The sequence below is a fragment of the Arvicola amphibius genome, chromosome 2 (assembly GCF_903992535.2).
Source record: "Arvicola amphibius chromosome 2, mArvAmp1.2, whole genome shotgun sequence".
NCBI lineage: Eukaryota > Metazoa > Chordata > Mammalia > Rodentia > Cricetidae > Arvicola > Arvicola amphibius.
The window spans coordinates 19050761-19070571 of record NC_052048.2 but is presented as its reverse complement, the minus strand read 5'-3'; the positions used below and the strand labels follow the sequence as shown (position 1 = coordinate 19070571).

At 38.4% G+C, this 19811-nt stretch overlaps 1 protein-coding gene across 1 annotated transcript; it reads right to left on the bottom strand.

The window, feature by feature from the left end:
* Positions 1 to 2046: 2046 nt before the first annotated feature.
* On the bottom strand, positions 2047 to 18718 carry LOC119808355 (killer cell lectin-like receptor subfamily I member 1). The gene is made up of 9 exons (XM_038320815.1): positions 18628 to 18718; positions 17613 to 17763; positions 14676 to 14716; positions 9838 to 10109; positions 6047 to 6139; positions 5446 to 5511; positions 3393 to 3544; positions 2762 to 2865; positions 2047 to 2245 (listed from the first exon to the last, which is right to left on the bottom strand). Exons 4-9 carry the CDS (start codon positions 10067 to 10069, stop codon positions 2128 to 2130), a joined length of 765 nt encoding a protein of 254 aa, XP_038176743.1. The 5' UTR covers positions 10070 to 10109; positions 14676 to 14716; positions 17613 to 17763; positions 18628 to 18718; the 3' UTR covers positions 2047 to 2127.
* Between the last annotated feature and the right edge of the window lie 1093 nt (positions 18719 to 19811).

Genomic DNA, 19811 nt, shown 5'->3' with positions numbered 1-19811 from the left:
AGTCTCTTAGCTTTAGGAATGTAGCCTAATGTTTTTTAGCAAGGCAAAGAGAATGGGGGAAAAGGGCAAGGCCTGCCAGAGATACATGCTTGAGTTGGTTAGTGTCCCTTCACATGCAATATTAAGAAGAGAGTTTCACATTAGTCCTCCCTTCCAGCAATGGGCTCTCATGCTCTCTGTCAGGTTCCTTTGCTCCAAAGTACCCTGAGTCATGTTTCTAAAACCAGAAGTCTGAATAGGTCTTAAAATGTACTAGTTTCTCATAGAAAAATATGTATATCTTTATTCTAATGAATATAGCAATTTTCTTTTACTGTATTACATATACAGCCATCATCTTTATCATCACGATTATTCAATATACTGTCATCATCATCATCATCATTATCATCATCATCATTATCATCATTTTATGTTAATCAACCTTTTGGCTTTATATGTACCACATGTGTCCCTGGGGCCCTATGAAACCGATAAAGTATTGAATATGCTGAAACTGTGCATATAGACAGTTGTGAGATGATGCCATGTGGGTCCTGGGAATTGAACCCTAGTTTGTTGGAAGAGCAGCCAGTGCTCCCAGGCGCTGAGTCATTTCTTCAGCTTAACATTCATCCTCTCTGTCAGTAGTAGGACAATGGGGCTCATAGCTGTGGTTTTCCTTTGTAAGTCTTCGTCAAGTTTCCAAGATTATTGTATTTTAATGCAAACAATAAATTTTAAAATTCCATTTAGAGGACTTTTAGCCATTGTTTCTTCTAAGATTTGAAACATTAGAATTTTAAATTTTTAGTTCTAGAACTTTTAGCACAAGAGCTTCCTTTTGTTTTCTCTTCATGGCTTTTGTTCCTCTTCTATGCTCTCTCATCTGTTCTTTCATCATCACTGGGTCACCTTTTAAATGACTGAAAGTACAGTATTAGCTGCTCTCTAGAATAGGCAATGTCAGACAACTGTCGCCAGACTCTGAGATCCTTTTTTTAAAAAAATTCATTATTTTATATTATAATATCTCATACAAGAAAGATACAGAAAACCATACTGAATAAGCGAAGTCAAAATATGAATTCTTTATTAGCTGATTACAAAGAGCAGGCTCATGCCTCAACATCTTTGATGCTCAAGCTCAGGGGTACAGAATTTTTAAAGGCAAAAAACACGAAGTCCAAAGTTTACATCAATGTTAGATGATGGTCAGCATAACCTTGGAACATTTATTTCTAGTAGAATATAGTAATAGTTCTAGACATGACAAATATTTTTGAGGTTTTTATTTTTTAGCTTAGGTTAAATTTGTATAAACATTAATTATTTTGGTTAATACATCTGGACCATGGAAATCACAATTGTTTTCCTAAGGTAGATTTTAGGGGTGGATAGAGAGATAAGAACTCTAAGCAAACCCAAAATGGAGTCTGGACAAGGTGGTGTTTTGCTAAACACTGCACTATATCTGTGAGTGCATATGTGAGTTATCAGGTGCATGCAGGAGCCCGTGGGGATGAGAAGCGGGTGTCTGATCTGGTGGAGTTAGAGTTGCAGACTACTGTGAGCTGGCATGCGGGTGCTGGGAATCGAACCTGTGGCCTCTGAAGAAACAGTAAGCATTCTTAACCTCTGACCCAGATTCAGGATGTCCTAACTTTTCCAACGGCACTTGCCTTTGTTCTTTATTGTTTTTCATTAAACCAGTTCTTGTTGTCTCAAGTAGTATCATCAACGCCTCTCTTAAACAATATTAAAAGGTATCTGGTTAGGAATCTTACACTGAGTGAATGGGCTGTATCTCTGGTCTACTTACTAGATATACTGAGACTCAAAAGCATTTGAGCCCTGGGAATACAGCCTAGACTGAACAACACAGAGGAAGAGTATTCCACAAACAGAAAAGCAAAACATCGGCATGGCTCCCTGGGTAGCAGCCCTTGTCACGCAAGCCCAGACACCAAAATTTGATTCCTGTAACCCACATACAAGTGGAAGAAGAGAACCAGTTCCATCAAGTTGTCCTATGACCTTCAGTTGTACACTGTGGCATCCCCTGCTCCTAACACGTAAAAAATTTATAAACTTAAACAAACATATTTTGTTATTCATAGTTTAATAAAATTTATGCTAATGGACTAGCTACCATGGCATATTAAACTCACAGGTGTATGCTTTCTTAGATGAACAGTCTTCAAGATAAAATTGCCTTCCATTCAGATAATAACAACTATGACTCTTCCTTTCTGAATCATTAACTCTGCGTAAAAACAGTAAAAAAATAAATCAGAAATCAAGAGGTGGTCACCGCAGGTAGCGTTTCTTATCTCAAAGTTAGAATTAGCTAAACTAAAACAAGCATGGGACAAAGAAGAAAAATATTACTGGAAGAAAGCGAAGAGCCATGATGGAGTGGGGTGGGGGTGGAGTGATTTAGTTGCAAATCAGCAAGCTTAATGGAAAACATCAGGCACATGCTAATATCTTACAGTGTCAGAGAAAATAGACCTGTGATTCCAGTAAAAAGGAAATGGCACAATGATTAGAGTTACAGACTTCTTAAAATGATGTGTAAGTGTCTCCAGGGAGTCCAGTAGAATAAACACACACACGTTTCATAGGTGAGAATACTTGAAGCTAACATGCTTTCTCTGTTATGGTACATTACTGCTTCCATTGCAGAGCTTTCTCCTTTCTTCTGGATGCTCCTTCTGTGCCACGCACAGACAGGACGCACATGTCAGCAAGGTCTACTTTATCCAAACATTGCACTCACCTGGTTTCCTGTATTTTGGGGCCATTTTCACATAGCCAGGAACCATCTGCTTCATCTATGTTGGGAATAATCCACCCTTGAATTTTAAACATTAGCAAGCTTTCCTGTTGAGTAGAGAAAAATCACAATCCATAACTGCTTATGTAATCCTAATCAAATTTTTCTTTTCCTTTTCCTTTTTAAAAATATTTAACTATACATATATATGGTTAACATTTGAGACAGAATTTCATTCCATGGTCCAAGCTAGTCCGGAAACTCACTGTATAAACCATACTGGCTTCAAACTCAGGGTGGTTCTCCAGTCTTACCCTCCCAAATGCTGGGGTTAAGGAAATGAGTTTCTAGCCTAGCAGATCTGCTCCTTCTTTACTAAACAGCAGTTTGGGGTCTCCCCAAAGCTTGCACAAGAACATTCCTGTGGGAGCTCATTTGTTGCTTTTGTTTTCATGTAACATTATACATTGCAATGCTGCAGACAACTCTCTACATTCTCACCCAGGAAATATAGTAAATCATCATTACTTCCATTACAAGCCTTCCATAACATTCAGCTTGCTAGATCTTTATGACCAGTGCTCTCAGAGAAAACAGTTACAAAAAAACAGGAAAGTAGGAGCCTGTGACCCACCAGCTCTGCTTTGGAGTCTATTTCCACAAGATGAGAGTTCCATTCCTTACAGGAAGATTGACTGTCTGCCCAGGTCTTTATTTCACGAAAACTATGATAGAAACTGTTTCCAAAAGCAATCCAGTCCAGTGAACAAAGGTAACAGGCACCATCTAGGAAACACACATGTGTGAAATGGGTGCTCAGCACTAGAATACCCATCATTAATGCAACTACTAGGCTTTTGTGAGACTTGTGAACACTCCTTTAGAGAGCGAGGCTTCATTAATATTTTTGCTGGTGCCACAGGTTAATACAAGCTCCAAGGATGCTCGGCCAGCCTCCTGCCCATGAGTTACACTACAGTCCTAAGCACTATGTAAAAGTGCTAAGTAATATTTATTCAATCCTTATCTGATAATAGTGATGACAAATTTTTGTCTTAAAATTTTCTACATAAAAATCAGTATAAATTGATTTCTGTAAAGAAAACAAGTTTCAATATTATTTTTGACATAATGATGTATAAATATGCAATGGTAAGTGACATAGTTATGTGAATAGGAAAAAGCAGTTACTTAAATGATTCTCGATCTGCAGTTGTTTTTATGAATACACAAATATGTGTCTCTGAATACCCAAAATTAAACTACATAGGAAGCTTTAGACTGCTATTCTCAGTATTTAAGAAATGTACATTTCATTGTCATTTCTATTACACTTATAATCATCCATTTGCCCTCAGAAAAATGAGGGCAGTTACTTCTCTGTCTCTCATGTCATACAATTATTTCCATGGCAACATGTGTTTATGAAACATAAATTATATTTTTTTACTTTGTTAATTTATTAAAATAACATTGTTCCAACTGAAAAATATTTTGTAGGTAATATATGTCTAAGAAGGTATATAAAAATTGATAAAACTCCTAGGTAAGACATTGGACATCATCCACCTCCTACTAACATTCCTTAAATTTGCTGAACAGCCCTAGTCCACACCTTTCCCTTGGACTTTTTACTCTGGCCACAACTTCAGCAGAGCACAAGAGCTGTTGGTACAATAGTTGGAAATGTAGGCTACTGTATCCCCTAGTAAATATCAATCCAAAGACCACAGAAAATGTAAAGATTCTTGCAGGATAAATAACACAGTAAAAGAATAACATAACTCTCCTTTGGTTAAGTGGCATGTATCAAATTTTGAGCTGAAGACCAAAGAGTTTGAGGAGAATGGTCATATGTCATCATGACCCATGAGTAGGAGAGGAAAATGGTGAGCCTTAGCCATTGTGTCCATGTTGACCATGGCAAGAAAAGACCTCAAACTATATAAAATGAATAGCTTAACAAATGGTGCTGAGAACACAGGATATTGAAACATAAAGATGCTGAAGAAAACATATAGGCAAGATCATTTGAAACCTCTTGGGAGCAAGAGACAAGGAAAGGATAGACAGCTCATTATTTTAAATTATTTCATTGTATGCTATTTTTAACAGTTTGCTTTAAGAGCTTAGGGAAACTTTAGCAGCTCTTTTCTAGTTGGAGTTGGAGTTGTCTGTTTCTCCCAGACTCTCCCACATTCTTTCCAGTGTAAGCTACCTAATGCCTTCTCAATACTCTTCAGTTTAGACCCCAGAAGATTTTAGAACAGGGCAGAAAACAACCACATTCCTTGCATAAATGTGGTAAGAATGGTCCCTAGGCTACTTGCTAATACCCTTCTCCTCTGAGACTTTTTGTACTTGTCTAACACTATTTATATCACTCTCAGCACTGCTGTACATATCCCTACTAGCATATTTAAATCTAATTTTTCTCCTAATAGGAATTTAAAAACCCCACATATACTTGTAGTTTTTGGGGATTTTGTTTTCAGATTCTCTTTTCTTAGAGTTAATCCATGTGAGTTCCTCCCTGGTAAGGGACTGAATGAACAACACTGTATCAGCCTTTTAGGGTTCATCAACATTGGTAGAAATGGGAAGATCTTTTGGTCCACTAATGAAAAATCCTGGAAGTGAACCCTACAGAGTTAACACTCACAAAAATCCTTAGGGTTAGTACTCACCTTCCTCCTTAGGAAGCAGAGGATGAAGAGGTGAGCTTTCTCTGCTTTGTTCTTGGTTAGAAAATACTAGGGCATAATTTGAAGCAGTAATTAGTAGTGTTTAGAATATGATCATTGGGGTGCTGTGAAACAGTTTTTACAGGGAGTCAAACTATCATCATATTGCTGAAAGCACACCTGGTGTAGGATGTTCTTTTGTTCATGTGTTGCTTTCATTGGTTAATGAATAAAGAAACTGCCTTGGCCTTTTCATAGGGCAGAACTTAGGTAGGTGGGGAAAACAGAACTGAATTCTGGGAGGAAGAAAGCAGAGTCAGGGAGATGCCATGGATCTTCTGCCTGAGACAGAAGCTGGTTAGAATCCTTCCCAGAAAGCCTCTGCCACATGGTGATATACAGATGTTTAGAAATAGGTTAATTCAAGATGTGAGGGTTAGCCAATAAGAGGCTAGAGCAAATGGACCAAGCAGTGTTTTAATTAATACATTTTTTGTGTGGTTATTTTGGGTGTAAGCTAGTTGGGCGGCTGGGACGAATAAGTGGGCCCTCCTCCCTACAACACACAACTACTACAACATGAAGGAATTCCATAATTATGTACATTTTGGAAGTAAGATCCCCACAGTTGTCATAAGTACCACACACAAGGCTCCAAGGATGCCAGTTACTATTTTCCATACAGTTGTTTTCGGACCTGAAAAGAAAAACAGTGAGTTTCAAATTTTCGGTAAGTAGTGAAGATCCAGTCTGCCTCCATTTTAGGATGTAAAGGCATCTTATAGAAAATAAAAACCAGGTTCATTCCTGTTTATGAACAAACCTCTGTTTCTTAAGGATTTGGTTAGGCTCAACTTGTAACCTTAACTACAAATGGCTTTGTACAGTCTGTTCCAGGAATGGCAATCATGTCTTAGTTTCAAAAATTTTTACAACCATATTGCAACCATACCTCTGTTTCAAAAGGTTGTATGACCATGTATGAGTATCTTGTCATGACTATCTGTTCTTATGACTGCCTTATTATATCCACCTTGCAAACAGATTGCTGTTTTAGGAGGTTGTTAGAACTAACATGTATACTTACGTTCTGTTCCTGTGACTCCACCTAATTGGCCTGACAAGTCCTCCAGTTGGAAATCCCCCTAACCCTGAGTTATACCATTCTTGTTTTCCTCACACCCAGTGCTGACCTCTCGAACGCTGCCATAGGAGCAGGCAGCCTGTGTACATGAATAAAAAAAGACTTGGTATAATTAATTGCTTGTTGATGAATGCCTTTCTAACTGTGGGAAGATTAATGATGACTAATCACTTACAGGAACATTAAATAGTTTGTAATGAAACAAGGGGTAGCTTAGCAGGTAAAAGCACTTGCAGTTCAAGCCTGGTAACCCGAGTCCCATCCCTGGAGCCCATGGAAAAAGCCTGTGGTGTGCATTAGCATCTGTATCTGTTACTCCTGTGGGTAGCAATAGGAGAATTGGCAACTAGAAGCTCACAAGCCAACTAGCTTGGGGTAGGCAACAGAAACTAAAAGATTCTGCTGAAAAGCAAGGTGGAAGCAGAGAGCAGGCTGCTCCAGCTCCTCCTTTCTCACATATCTAGAAAGAAAGAAAGAAAAAAAAGACAGAAATAAAGTTTTGTGTTTTTTATTGTATTTAACTTCTTTTTTTAACTTCTGTTATCTGGTTAAATATAACATAATTTTACCTCTAAAATACCATGAAGATTATTTCTCTGCAATCTAATATTCTTGTGAAACCAAAATATAATTTTTTTCCAATCTGGTGGCTATTTCTCCTTCATTGCTTTGGTTTACTGCATGTTTAGATCTGACCCATTGAGACCGAATTAGACTTAACTGAATAAAGGTGGCCTCAATAGCTATTTTCAAAATAGCTGGGAATGAAGTCAGTCATGTTTGCTCACACCTGTATTTCTACCACTTTAGGAGCCTAAAGCAAAAGTACTGCTTTGTGTTCAAGCCCATCTTGGATAGAGTATAGGGCCTGGTATCATAAAAATGAAGGAGGGTATGCATCCAAACAGACTAGGGTCCCAAGAAGCCAGTACATGTAATTGAAAAAAGTCTCAGTACCATTTTCAATGGCTTCTCAGTCAGCCCCCATTGTCTGCCACATTCAGAGAGTCTGGTTTGATAACATGCTCGTTCAGTCCCAGTCCAGCTGGATTTGGTGAGCTCTGATTAGATCAGGCACACTGTCTTAGTGGGTGAACCAACCCCTTGTGGTCCTGACTTGCTTGCTCATCTTCTCCCTCCTGCTGCTCTTCAACTGAACCTTGGGAGCTCAGTCCAGTGTTCTGATGTGGGTCTCTGTCTCTATCTCCATCCATCGCCGGACGAAGGATGAACACCTTCCTAGGCCTGGATGGAGGGGGAAGGGCTTGGACTTCCCACAGGGCAGGGTACCCTGCCGTCTCTTAAGACTGGAGGGGGAGGGAGGAGGGTGACTGGGGGAGCAGGAGGGGAATAGGAGGAGGGGAGAAAGTGGAAATTTTTGAATTGTAAAATAAATTAAAAAAATGGGGGAGGGGAAATAAATGATTTTTTTTTTTGGTTTTTCGAGACAGGGTTTCTCTGCAGCTTTAGAGCATGTGCTGGAGCTAGCTCTTGTAGACCAGGCTGGTCTCGAACTCACAGAGATCTGCCTGCCTCTGCCTCCCGAGTGCTGGGATTAAAGGCGTGCACCACCCCCGCCCAGCTTAAATAAATGATTTTTAAAGTCTATTTGTTTATTTTACATTTTGACCACAGTTTCCCCTCCCCCCTCTCATCCAAGTCTCTTCTCAACCTCTTCTGCCTCACATTCAGGCCTCCTTTTCTGCTAAGAAAGGGGCAGGCCTCCCATGGATATCAACAAAACATGACATATCAAGTCCCAGTAAGTCTAAGCACCTCCCCATGTATTAAGGCTGGACAAGGTGACCCAGTATGAGAAGGTATCTAAAATCCAGAAAAAGAGTAAAAGATTGCCCTGCTCTCACTGGTAGGAGTCCCACAAAAAGACCAAGTTATACAACTGGCCCATATATGCAGAGGGCCTCATCAGTCCCATGATTCTCGGTCAGTTCAGACTCTGTGAGTCCCTGTGAGCCTAGGTTAGTTGATTCTTTAGTTTTTTTTTTTTTTTTTTTTTTTTTTGAATTTACTTGACCCCTCTGGCTCCTACAATCATTCCTCCCTCTCTTTAGCAGGACTCCCCAATCTCTGCCTAATGTTTGGCCGTGAATCTTCGTCTCTGTTTCCATCAGTTGCTGGATGAAGCCTCTCTAATGATAATTGGAGTAGTTACCAATCTAGTCACAGGAGATGGTCAGTTCAGGCAACATATCCACAATTGCCAGAAGTCTTAGCCGGGGTCATCTTTGTATATTCCTGGGAGCTTCCCTTGTGCCAGGATTCTACCTGACCCTGAAATGCTCCCCTCCTTTCTCGTCATCTTTTTCAGTACTCACCCCATCATCCCCCCTAGTCTGATCCCTCATGTTCTCATCCCCACTTGCCCTCAATCTGACTATGAAATTTCTCCTATTTCCCCTTCTCAATGTGATCCAAGCAAACCCCTTGAGCCCCCCTTGCTACTTGGCCACTCTGGGTCTGTGGATTGTAGTATAGTTATCCTTCACTTTATAGCCAATATCCACTTATAAGTGAGTACATACCATGTTTAGCTTTCTGGGTCTGATTTACCTCATGCAGGATGATTGGAATTTTAAAAATATCATTCAATTGTGTTCTTAAACACAATACAATTATGTCGGAATCTGCTTCTTAGATGCTTGAGAGAAACAGATCATAGTTTATTCTACTGTAGTATCCTAGGCTAGCTGGGGTCAAGGGTGTTACAAAGATATGTAATTAATATATTGTGACTAATTTAGCATGGTTATACTTCCTTTTCATTCTGTTGCTGTGAGAAAAATACCCTGGGGAAAAAAAGGTACATTGAATGTGAAAGGGGCCTTTTCAGTTTATAGTATGTCCTTTTGTAGTATGTCAGAGACATTCCATCTGTATAGGAGGTTGAAGTGACTGGTCACATGAACAGTCAAGAGCAGAAAGCCATGAACGCACTCATGCTTAGTGTTGACCTACCTTTTGCTGCTCTTACAAAGATCAAAGCTCCAAACTTGGGAATAGTGTCTCCCACTTGCCAGCAGTCTTTTTATATCAGTAAGGGTACCAATAAAATCCACTATAGACATGCTCCCAGGCCAAACTGATATAGACAGTGTCTTAGTAGGACTCTTCCTCATTGATTCTATGCTGTGTCACATTGAGCATTAAAAAGAGTCAAGACAGGTATTGAAGCTGCAATCTAAAACCTACTGCTGAGATCTGTCACTTGCAGAATGGACACACCACTGTACCTTGTCTTTTTCCTCTGACAACCCGTTTTGGGGACAGGAGCTGAGGCGTTCTGTGGAATGTCACTTCTGCATAGTTTAGTTGCTCTTCACTTAGCATTACAGAGCTCTGCTTGGCTTTATGTTTTCTTTGCTTCTTTGTAGACTTAGCTGTCTTTAACTCTGTGTAAGAAATGTCCTGCTTGCTTGTTGTATGTTCATGGTGTTTGCTGTGAGGCATTTTGTTCTGCTTCATCTCAGTTTTGGCAGCCTGCTGCCCTTCTACTGGTGTATCTCTGCAACAAAAACAACAACAAAAACAATACACATACACCCTGCATTGCTGAGCCATCTCTGAGCCTTGGCTCTCATGTAGTATCCTAGACTAGGATTTGTTTATGAAATTGGCAGGTGAAATGAAGAAAACAAAAGTACAGCTCCCTCTCTGATATAATACTTTCACTGTTAAGTATTTTAAATCGTCAGTGATGGGTTTTTTCACCAAAGAAATAAGCCAAATCAAGTCAAATTAATAAGACCAGGTTTAATTTGAGCAAAACACGTCTGTGCTTTGTGATCTCAGGGAATGAATGAAGATTACAGGTTTATGGACCAGAGCTTAAATACCCTGTAAATACAGTATTGAGCAGCTCCAGAATAGAAACCACCATCTGGCAGGCTTTCTCAGGGGCAGGGTTTTGAAAGGGAAGATGGGGGGCCTGAGGCACAGCTTCCAATGAAATAGTTCTATAATCCCTTAAAAAATCTCACAACCACTTTCCCTCTCTGAGCTTGTTTTTAAAGGTGTTGACCTGGAATTTTCTACAAGATTCCTTCTTGGCATTCCATGCATGATTAAAATCTATAATAATAATAATAATAATAATAATAATAATAATAATAATAATAATAAAATACTGGCTAAAATGTCACGGTATTAATGAAAAAATGGAGATTTTAATTAAAGCCAATTTGAAATCAGGTGTCTATCCATCTAGCACCTGATTCCTTCATTCAACAGCAGCTAATGCATGAGTTTTCCTTTACTAGCCATCCTAAGCATTTCCCAGGATATCAGGTGATGATTATTGAGTGTCTAGCATCTCTGCACTCTCTTGTGAAGATGGAATTAATGTATTATACCCTGGCCTTCAGAGGCGATGGTGGACTCTGACAGATGGCTGGTAGATACATTCCATTTCAGTTTGGCTTCACTGGTGATTTTCCTTTTACTTTCAGTGTCTGTTCACCTAACCCCCTGAAAGTTCTGTTGACAAATGCCAGATTTCTCCTTGGACTATTGCATCCCTCTCTTGATGATGTAGCTTGAGTGACAAACCCTCCCTCCCAGAGATCTCCTTATTGGTCACTTGAGACCCTTAGGAAATGGCTCTTGGCTCTCAGCCTTGGCTCATTGACTGCTTTTAGCAATGAGATCCACCCCCTTCATCCTGACTTATTTTCCTCTGGGATGTCTCCTAAAGACCCAGCTGACACTAGGTATTTCTGGTCTATTTTAGCACTTAAGAATGGCCCTTATGAAGTATTTTGAATGCATTGTCACAGGAGACCACTTCCTAAATATAACCCCTGTAGCACAGACACTGAAATTGAACAGTTTCTGTAAAGCAATGGACACAGTCAAAAAGACAAAATGACAGCATACAGAATAGGAAAAGATCTTCACTAACCCCACATGAGACAGAGGTCTGATCTCCAAAATATACAAAGAACTCAAGAAATTGGTCATCAAAAGAACAAATAATTTTTTAACATTTAACAAATAAAAATGGAGTATAGACCTAAATAGAAAACTCTCAACAGAAGAATCTAAAATTCCAGAAAGACACTTAAGGAAATGTTTATTGTCCTTAGTCATCAGAGAAATGCAAATCAAAACAACTCTAAGATTCCATCTTACACCTGTAAGAATGGCCAAGATCAAAATCACTGATGACAACTTATGTTGGAGAGTTTGTGGGGTAAAGGAAACACTCCTGCACTGCTGGTGGGAGTGCAAGCTGGGACAGCCCTTTTGGATATCAGTGTGGCCATTTCTCAGAAAATTAGAAAACAACCTTCCTCAAGACCCAGTAATACAACTTTTGGCTATATATCCAAAGGATGCTCAATCATGCCACAGGACATGTGCTCGACTATATTCATAGCAGCATTGTCATAGCCAGAACCTGAAAAATACCTAAATGCCCTTTGACCGAAGAATAGATAAAGAAAATGTGGTACATTTACACAATGGAGTACTACACAGCAGAAGAAATAACGACATCTTGAATTTTGCAGGTAAATGGAGCTAGAAAACATCATTTTGAGTGAGGTAACCTAACCCGAGAAAGACAATTATCACATGTCCTCACTCATAAGTGGTTTTTAAACATAAAGCAAAGAAAACCAGCCCATAAATCACAATCCCAGAGAACCTAGACAACAATGAGGACCCTAAAAGAGACACACATAGTTCTAATTTCCATGGGTAGTAGAAAAAGACAAGATCTCTCAAGTAAATTGGGAGCATGGGGACCTTGGGAGGGGTTTGAAGGGAAGGGGAGAGGCAGGCATGGGAGCAGAAGAAAATGTAGAGATCAACAAAAATCAGTAAAAAAGTGGTCCTTATTCCTCCTAGATAATCAAGCAAAGTGGCAGGCTTTACAATTTTTGTGAGTGCACAGAATGATTGAAGGATACTCTTTTTTGCTTCTCTCTATTCTTGCCTCCCCTTTTTAGAGACTCCCTATATTTATGCTTTCTTTATCTCTACTCCAGGCCTTCTACTTACACTTGCCTCATGTCTTATTGGCTATCAAAACCTTGTTATAGTCCAGGCCACTGCTGACTGCTGCACTGACCATGCAATTCTAGGAGTCTTCAGCATCTGCCCAGGTCACTTCAGGAGTCTGCAGCTTGAACCTACCTCTGGAACCTACCTCTACTGCCTAACCAAAGCCAAACTTTTCACCTTTGACCATACCTACTCTTGTTATCTCTCTCTTCATTAACCATCTTCCCTTCAGTTCCTTCTCCCTCCTCTCTGGCTCTCATCTTGGCCCAGGTCACCTTTCTTTGTTGCCCACCCCTATCTGTCTCCTCACATGGCTCAGGTCAGGTTCATGTTTACTCTGGACTCTCCCAGATAGCCCTGACTCTGACTATGCTCTCTCCCTTTTATCTACAAGAACCCAGTCTCTCTGAACCACGCTACTGACCTGATTCTCCTAAGGTACACACAGATCATTTGTTTCTGCTGGCTTCTGCCACCTACAACGTGTAATTCCAAATTGTAGAGTCCGATTCTTCAGCTGCTTCTCCCCCTTTATCTCCTGTAGCCTGATAAGTCCTCCATGTCAACAGTTCTACAATTTGTGCATGTTTCTCTGGCTCCTGTAGCCTGCTATGCCTCTAGCCTGCTATACTTGCATGGAGTTTTCTCTTGCTTCTCTTCTCTCTCTAGCTTTCCATCATTTGCCATGAGGAGCTGCAATCCTCTCTGCAACAGCCTGTGATCCTTTTCCTTGCTTTCACCCACTTGAAGCTACCTACTCTACTTCTCTTTGTGCCTTACTAGGACTCTTCTCCCTGGGAACTGCAGTCCTGCCTGCTGTTTCACCATGCTGACATTTTACCTGTGATCCTGCCTATCACTTATGATTTCTTCTTTGCTCAGGTCACTTCTCTATATTTTTTTTTAGCTCCCTGGTACAATGTACTGCAACCATTTTCCTCTCCTCCACTAGGAGCTGCGTCCAATTCTGCAGCTTCTTTAAGCCTGTCCAGGTCGTTGTGTCCTGTTCTTTTGTCTCTCAGCTCCTGCCTGCAATCCCATAGCTTCTGGTCTCAGATTCCACCTGAAGTTCCCTCTTCCTCCTTAGAACTGCCTGTTCTTCCTTAAGAGCTCTTAGGCCTCCTCTGCCCCTGCTGCTTCTCTATGCTGAAGCCCATTTGGGCCACCTACACTCTCTCTGAACTTCCTCTTGGAGCTTATAGAAATTCCCTCCAGCAGAGTTTTGCTTTTCAACCGTTACTGTCTTCTTCCACAGACTCAGATATTATTGCTACAAACAGCATGACCTCAGTAGTATCAAATACTTTCATATGTTAACAACTGGCATTGCATAAACAAATGATCCCAACATCTCTTATATTTAAACTTATTCTACTCTACATTTCCTTAACTTCGCACTCTTAAAAATCTTTTCTCTCTAAAACAACTTCTTTATACTCTGTTCTAAAAAATTTCTTAAGAAACTCTGTTTCAGGATTTGTAAGCTCATTGGGTATGGTTTACAATCTATAAAATCTGTAATTAAAAAGTTACCTTAAGCCGGGCGGTGGTGGCGCACGCCTTTAATCCCAGCACTCGGGAGGCAGAGGCAGGCGGATCTCTGAGTTCGAGGCCAGACTGGTCTACAAGAGCTAGTTCCAGGACAGGCTCTAGAAACTACAGGGAAACCATGTCTCGAAAAACCAAAAAAAAAAAGTTACCTTAAAACGTGTAACAAGAAGTTATATCTTAATTTGCTATATTTGATTCAACTCTCACTCAAAAATTAAATGTACTTACTGTATATATAACTTAAATTCAGCTCTTGTTTAAATATATATAATAACCTCATATTTGGCAATCATCTTAAAGATTACATACCATATGACTTCAAAATCTTAATATGACCACATATGTGACCACATGGCAGAAAACAGCAACCATAAAATTTCTCAATGACAATGAACTCTTAATTTATCATCATATTGCTTCTGAGACTAAAGAAAAAAAAACAACAACTTTTCAGAGTATTTTGGATTGATATAAAATTTTACTTAGGTTAACAAAAGTGGATTTAGATATTTACCTGATTACTTATTTCTTTGTTAAATCTTCAACCCTGGGCTTCTAAAAATTTAAATAAATAACAACATATATTTGATTAATAAGATTTGTAAATTCCTAACACCTATTCAAATTCACAATATGTTTTATTTAGTTTCTTTGCCTTTATTCAATTTTGCTATTTAGATAAATAATTCATAAAAACACGATAGTTTAAAATAGTGCACCATGGTAAAGGTAATCCAACAAAATCTACAACTCAAATTTTAAGGCTCAAACTTAACAGAAATAAATACATATAATCCTAACTTATAAAAGCTACTAACTTATTAAAGATAATTGAAACATAAAAGTTAATAATGTCACCTTATAAATAATCAAATTCTTTAATGTTTTTATAACTATACTTGTAGTCATGCTAAATTCTAATGTAATTGATTGTGGAAATAAACCCTTTTTTGCCTCCTACATGTGTTTTTAAAGTTAAGCTTATACTTAATAAATAGATGGTACTCAAACACTTCAGAAATCTGCTGAATATGGCATTTAAAATATTTAATAATAGAGCTTCCCATAATAGACATGCCAATTCTTCTTGGAAATCTCAAGTTCTACAAAGAGGATAGATGAAAAATGATGACTTCATCTGGATTATGGTAATGCTCACCACTAACCAAAGCTGCCCCATGCCTTGCCTACTGCCAGGGTTTTGCTTAAACTGTGGGCATTATTGGGTTAACTCTCCCACTCTCCCTGGCCAAAGTAAGGTCAGATCTCTCAAGGTCCTCTACAGGAAAAATCTCTCAGATGTGGGTTTGACAGATGAAGGCCAAAGCTACTTTGTGTGACAGCTGGAGACAAAAGTTGTCTTGTAACACAGTGGACAACCTACCATCACTGCCCCCAGAGATGCTGAGACCTTGGGAGCCTAGTGTTGCTGTCAAGGAAACCATGGGAGCCTAGAGAAGCAATTCAGGTAATGGGAAAGTCTCTGTCATTTTCAGTGATACATAGGCCGTGTGGATTATACATTTTACTATAATTTACCCTTAGATTTCTCATGATTTGACTATACTCACACTAATCACTCTCCAGAAACCTAGGGTTTCATTTTTGTCAGATTACCTCATCACATTTTTTCCTAAGTACTATGACTACTTTTTCAGTCCAGAGAGAATTCTAGGGCCCCATTCAACACTGCCCTCCTCCATAAACAGAGTACATGGCCAGTCTTCCAGACCCTTCCCTTAACTTACTCTTTCAAAGACTTCTACACAAAACCTCTCTTGCCCTCTGTTCTGTTCTTTAGTTATTTCCATGGTATGGGGTACCACCTCTCTTTCCCATGCTGCACATCACAAACCCCTTTCTGTTACACTTAAATATCCTCCTGCCTACATCTCAAAACCCTAATACCCCTACCCTTAACCAACTTAAAGGCCTCAAACACATCATTAAGTCTCTTTTATCCAAGCATTTTCAATGTTTTACCTCCTCACCCTAAAATACACACTCCAACACAGTACATTATTTGCTACCCACATCACACATTTCACTCTAATACCAAACTTCTATTCTTTCTTCAATCTCACCTGGTTATCACCTTGGCAGAAAAGACCTTTCTACATTACCTGAGATGTATCTCAGCAAACTAACCCCTCTCCACTATATGAATCCCCTACCGAATGCAAGCTCTAAAAGTCTAAAAAAAATGATCATAAATAAATACATATATGATCCAATTAAAAATGTTTTGGATTTGTTTTTCATTTGCTATGCTAGTGGTATAGTAAGTCTTCAAAAGTTCAGAGTTTTAACATTAATTAGTGAAGCTCTGATAAACTATAAATCCAGCCATTTTAAAGTACTGCTACTATTATCACAATCACAAGCTCAAATTGTTAAATTTCTTTGTTAGACTTCTACAAATGGCTTAAAAATGCTTCTCATCATGCTACAAACATTTCTATCTGATCTATACATCCAACCCTCTGGAAAATGTGTTAATACTTTTAAGTCAAAATAATTTGCTGGTTCCCAAACTTTTACTATGATTCAAAGATATGTCTACTGGTTACTCTATAATGTAGATTTCAATACAGATTACAAACAGTGGTAAAACTTTTATCTAATTTTATAAACGTAAAAAGTATTTATAAGCTTCAAGAAATCAATGTGGATCCATGTGTCACAGGTCAAATAGACTCCAGATACATACTCCTGTCAACCAACAGCCTAAGTTTCTTGACCTGCTTTTTTCTGAGAATGAGATCTCCCCAACCCTTCCCTGGCCTTGGGACCTTTTCCAGCTACTAAGATTATGGGCGTAGATGTTTTAAATGTATACCCAAGATAAAAAACATTTTCTCTAAACTACTTGTATTGGTCAGGATTCTCTAGCATCACAGAAATTATGGAATAAATCAATCTCTCTCTCTCTCTCTCTCTCTCTCTCTCTCTCTTCCCTCTCTCTCTGGAAATATATATGTATATGAAAATTTACTGGAATGACTTACAGATTACTGTTAAACCAATTCAAAAATGTTAAGTTATAAAAGAAAAAGAAGAATCTTTGCTGAGTGTTTCAGCTGGTCTTTAGTATATGCTGGAATCCAGAAGAAGTAGGTTCCAGTGTCAGTGAAGGAATGGATATACTAGCAAGGTGAGGGCAAACAGACAAAAAACAAAATCTTCCTTCTTGCATTCCATCAGATCATGTGCCTTCTCACCTCATGATCCAGATCAGAATTGTGTCTTTTTTTCTTCGAGACAGGGTTTCTCTGTAGCTTTGGAACCTGTTCTGGAACTTGCACTTGTAGACCAGCCTGGCCACAAACCTACAGAGATCTGCCTGCCTCCATCTCCCGAGTGCTGCCATTAAAGGCATGTGCCACCAAAGCCTGGCTCAGAGGTGTGTTTTCTTACCTCCAAGGTCAATATTAGAAATGGATTTACTCACTTCAAAAAATGCAGAGCTTTGGAGTACAGTTCCACTAGATACATCCACAGAACACTTCAATACCTGAAGCTCAGGGAGCTGTGTGAAGAAGCCTGTTTCTTTTCTAATGAGAGCAGAACGGGAGTGAATCCGGATGGAATGTGGATAAAAACTGGGAGGAATGGAAAGATGGGAAATTGTAATCTGGATATGTTATGTGAGAAAAAAATCTTATTTTCAATAATACAAAAGAGAAAATTATCATTCAGATTAGACAATTGAATGTATAATCACATATATACATGTATATATTGAATATATATGTACATATATATATATATATGAATATACATGTACATATTGAATGTATAGTCAATCAATGACTATATTAAGAAACATAAACAACAAACTAGCTCAAGCAAAACAAGATTATAGTTTTAGACACAAGAGTGAGGAAAATAGCAGATAAGGCTATAATTACTTAGCTTTATAGATAATGCCAATTTTATTACAAAGAAGCACATAAAAAACTTTCACCATTAGCCATGTAAATACAATTAATACATGTAATTTCCCCCTATAAAACCAGTAAAAAAAATTACACGCAGATACAAATTTACAAATAAGACAAAAGGATATAGAGTATTACTCACACAAATAAACACTCTCTCACTCACATAGAAAAAAGATAAACTATAATTTATCTGTTGGAAATGAAATAAAAAGCTAAATGATTTATAATGCCCTTTTCAAACACTTTAAGATAGTGAGAAAATAAAGACTAATTTATTAAATCAATTTGAGAGAAGCTAGAAAGTTGGCAAAATAAAAACAGAGTATCATATAGAAAGGATAGCTAAATTCGCTTTATACTAGTGCTTATAAAATGGAGACATGTCATATTTCACAGAACTGTTTTGTCTTCAAGATAACATTTAAGTTGCTTTATTGAGATGTAAGCTATCATCCAAGAGCAGCACATGGTGACAACTTGAAAGACAAAGTGAAGGCAGTGTACTCACCTACAGTGACTCACCCTAGTCTGATTGCTTCTCAAAGAATCCTGGGACTTAAACAGTGCCCTTACACTGTTTAATTCACTAGATGAATAACACTGCATAACAGGTGATGTAGTGCCCGAATATCCATGACATTTCTGCTTCAAAACTTTTTAAAAGCTGTATATTTGTAAAGCGGTATTGAGGAAGAAAAAAGGAAGTATTCTTTTGTTTTGTTTTTCACTGCTGATTTATTGTTTGCACTGCCCCCAGCAGATACTTTCCAGGAAGAGAGCATGTGATTTTTAGCACTCCACTGAGTTTAGTTTGAAAAATGTTTCGTATATCATAGTTCACTCCTTTTAAAATGTGTATAAAAGCTGCTGAGTGGAAATATATCAAGTGTGGGGCTGTAAAATAGCCAGGGCTACACAGAAGTAAAGTTCCACAGAATAAATAATGGGTAGCATTATTACAATAAAAAGGGCACATTTTTAGATTTTTGTATAAATTATACTGTATACTTTTCAGTGCCAAATTACATAGTGTTCTCATGTTTTATTGTAAATGTGTATTATACTACACACTGGTATGATATAATTTAAGATGAAATAAAGAATTTGAGTAACAAATGTGAATAAATTTAAGCTCAGTATCACAAGCCTAAAATCCCAAGTTCTTGGAAAGCTAAGGCTTGGTGGCAAGTTCAAAGATTTCCTAGGTTACAGAGTGAGTTCAACTAACAAATCAATGAGACCATCTAAAAGATTTTAAAATGTGAAGAGAGCTATTGTGTCAAGTTCATCTAGCATGAGGTAGGCCCTTGGTTTAGTCCTCAGTAACCATAATAAAATGGCAACAACAAAATCCAAAAACCTTAAAGAATTCAAATTATCAAGATGAAAACATATGATGAGTCATCACCTGCCTGTTGTTGATGACAAGAAGACACACAATATTCCCAACAATCTATTCTCTCCCCAGTTGTCATTTAATACAAGCAATGGTCTTAAGTTTCTAAGTACAAAAATAATAACTTTATCCGATTTAGCTTTTTGGCAGTATCTGAAGTCTCAGTTACATAATACACACTCCCTCTATGCTGTCGATGAGTCCCTTTCAGCTCTTTTCCTTCTCTCATCATTCTTATCCCCCCAAAGAACTCACTGCTTCGATTAGTGTTGATGTCATTCAGTCTATTTGTGCATCAGAGACAGTTGCT

What these genes read in the sequence shown, in the direction of transcription:
- LOC119808355 (XM_038320815.1), bottom strand. Translation starts at nt 10,069, where the DNA reads ATGAAGCAGAACAAAATGCCTCACAGCAAACACCATGAACATACAACA. An exon ending in TCTGCTTCCTAAGGAGGAAG is followed by an intron (nt 3,545 to 5,445) that starts GTGAGTACTAAC and finishes TGTGTTTCCTAG; the next exon opens with ATGGTGCCTGTTACCTTTGT. An exon ending in TAGACTCCAAAGCAGAGCTG is followed by an intron (nt 2,866 to 3,392) that starts GTGGGTCACAGG and finishes TCTACTCAACAG; the next exon opens with GAAAGCTTGCTAATGTTTAA.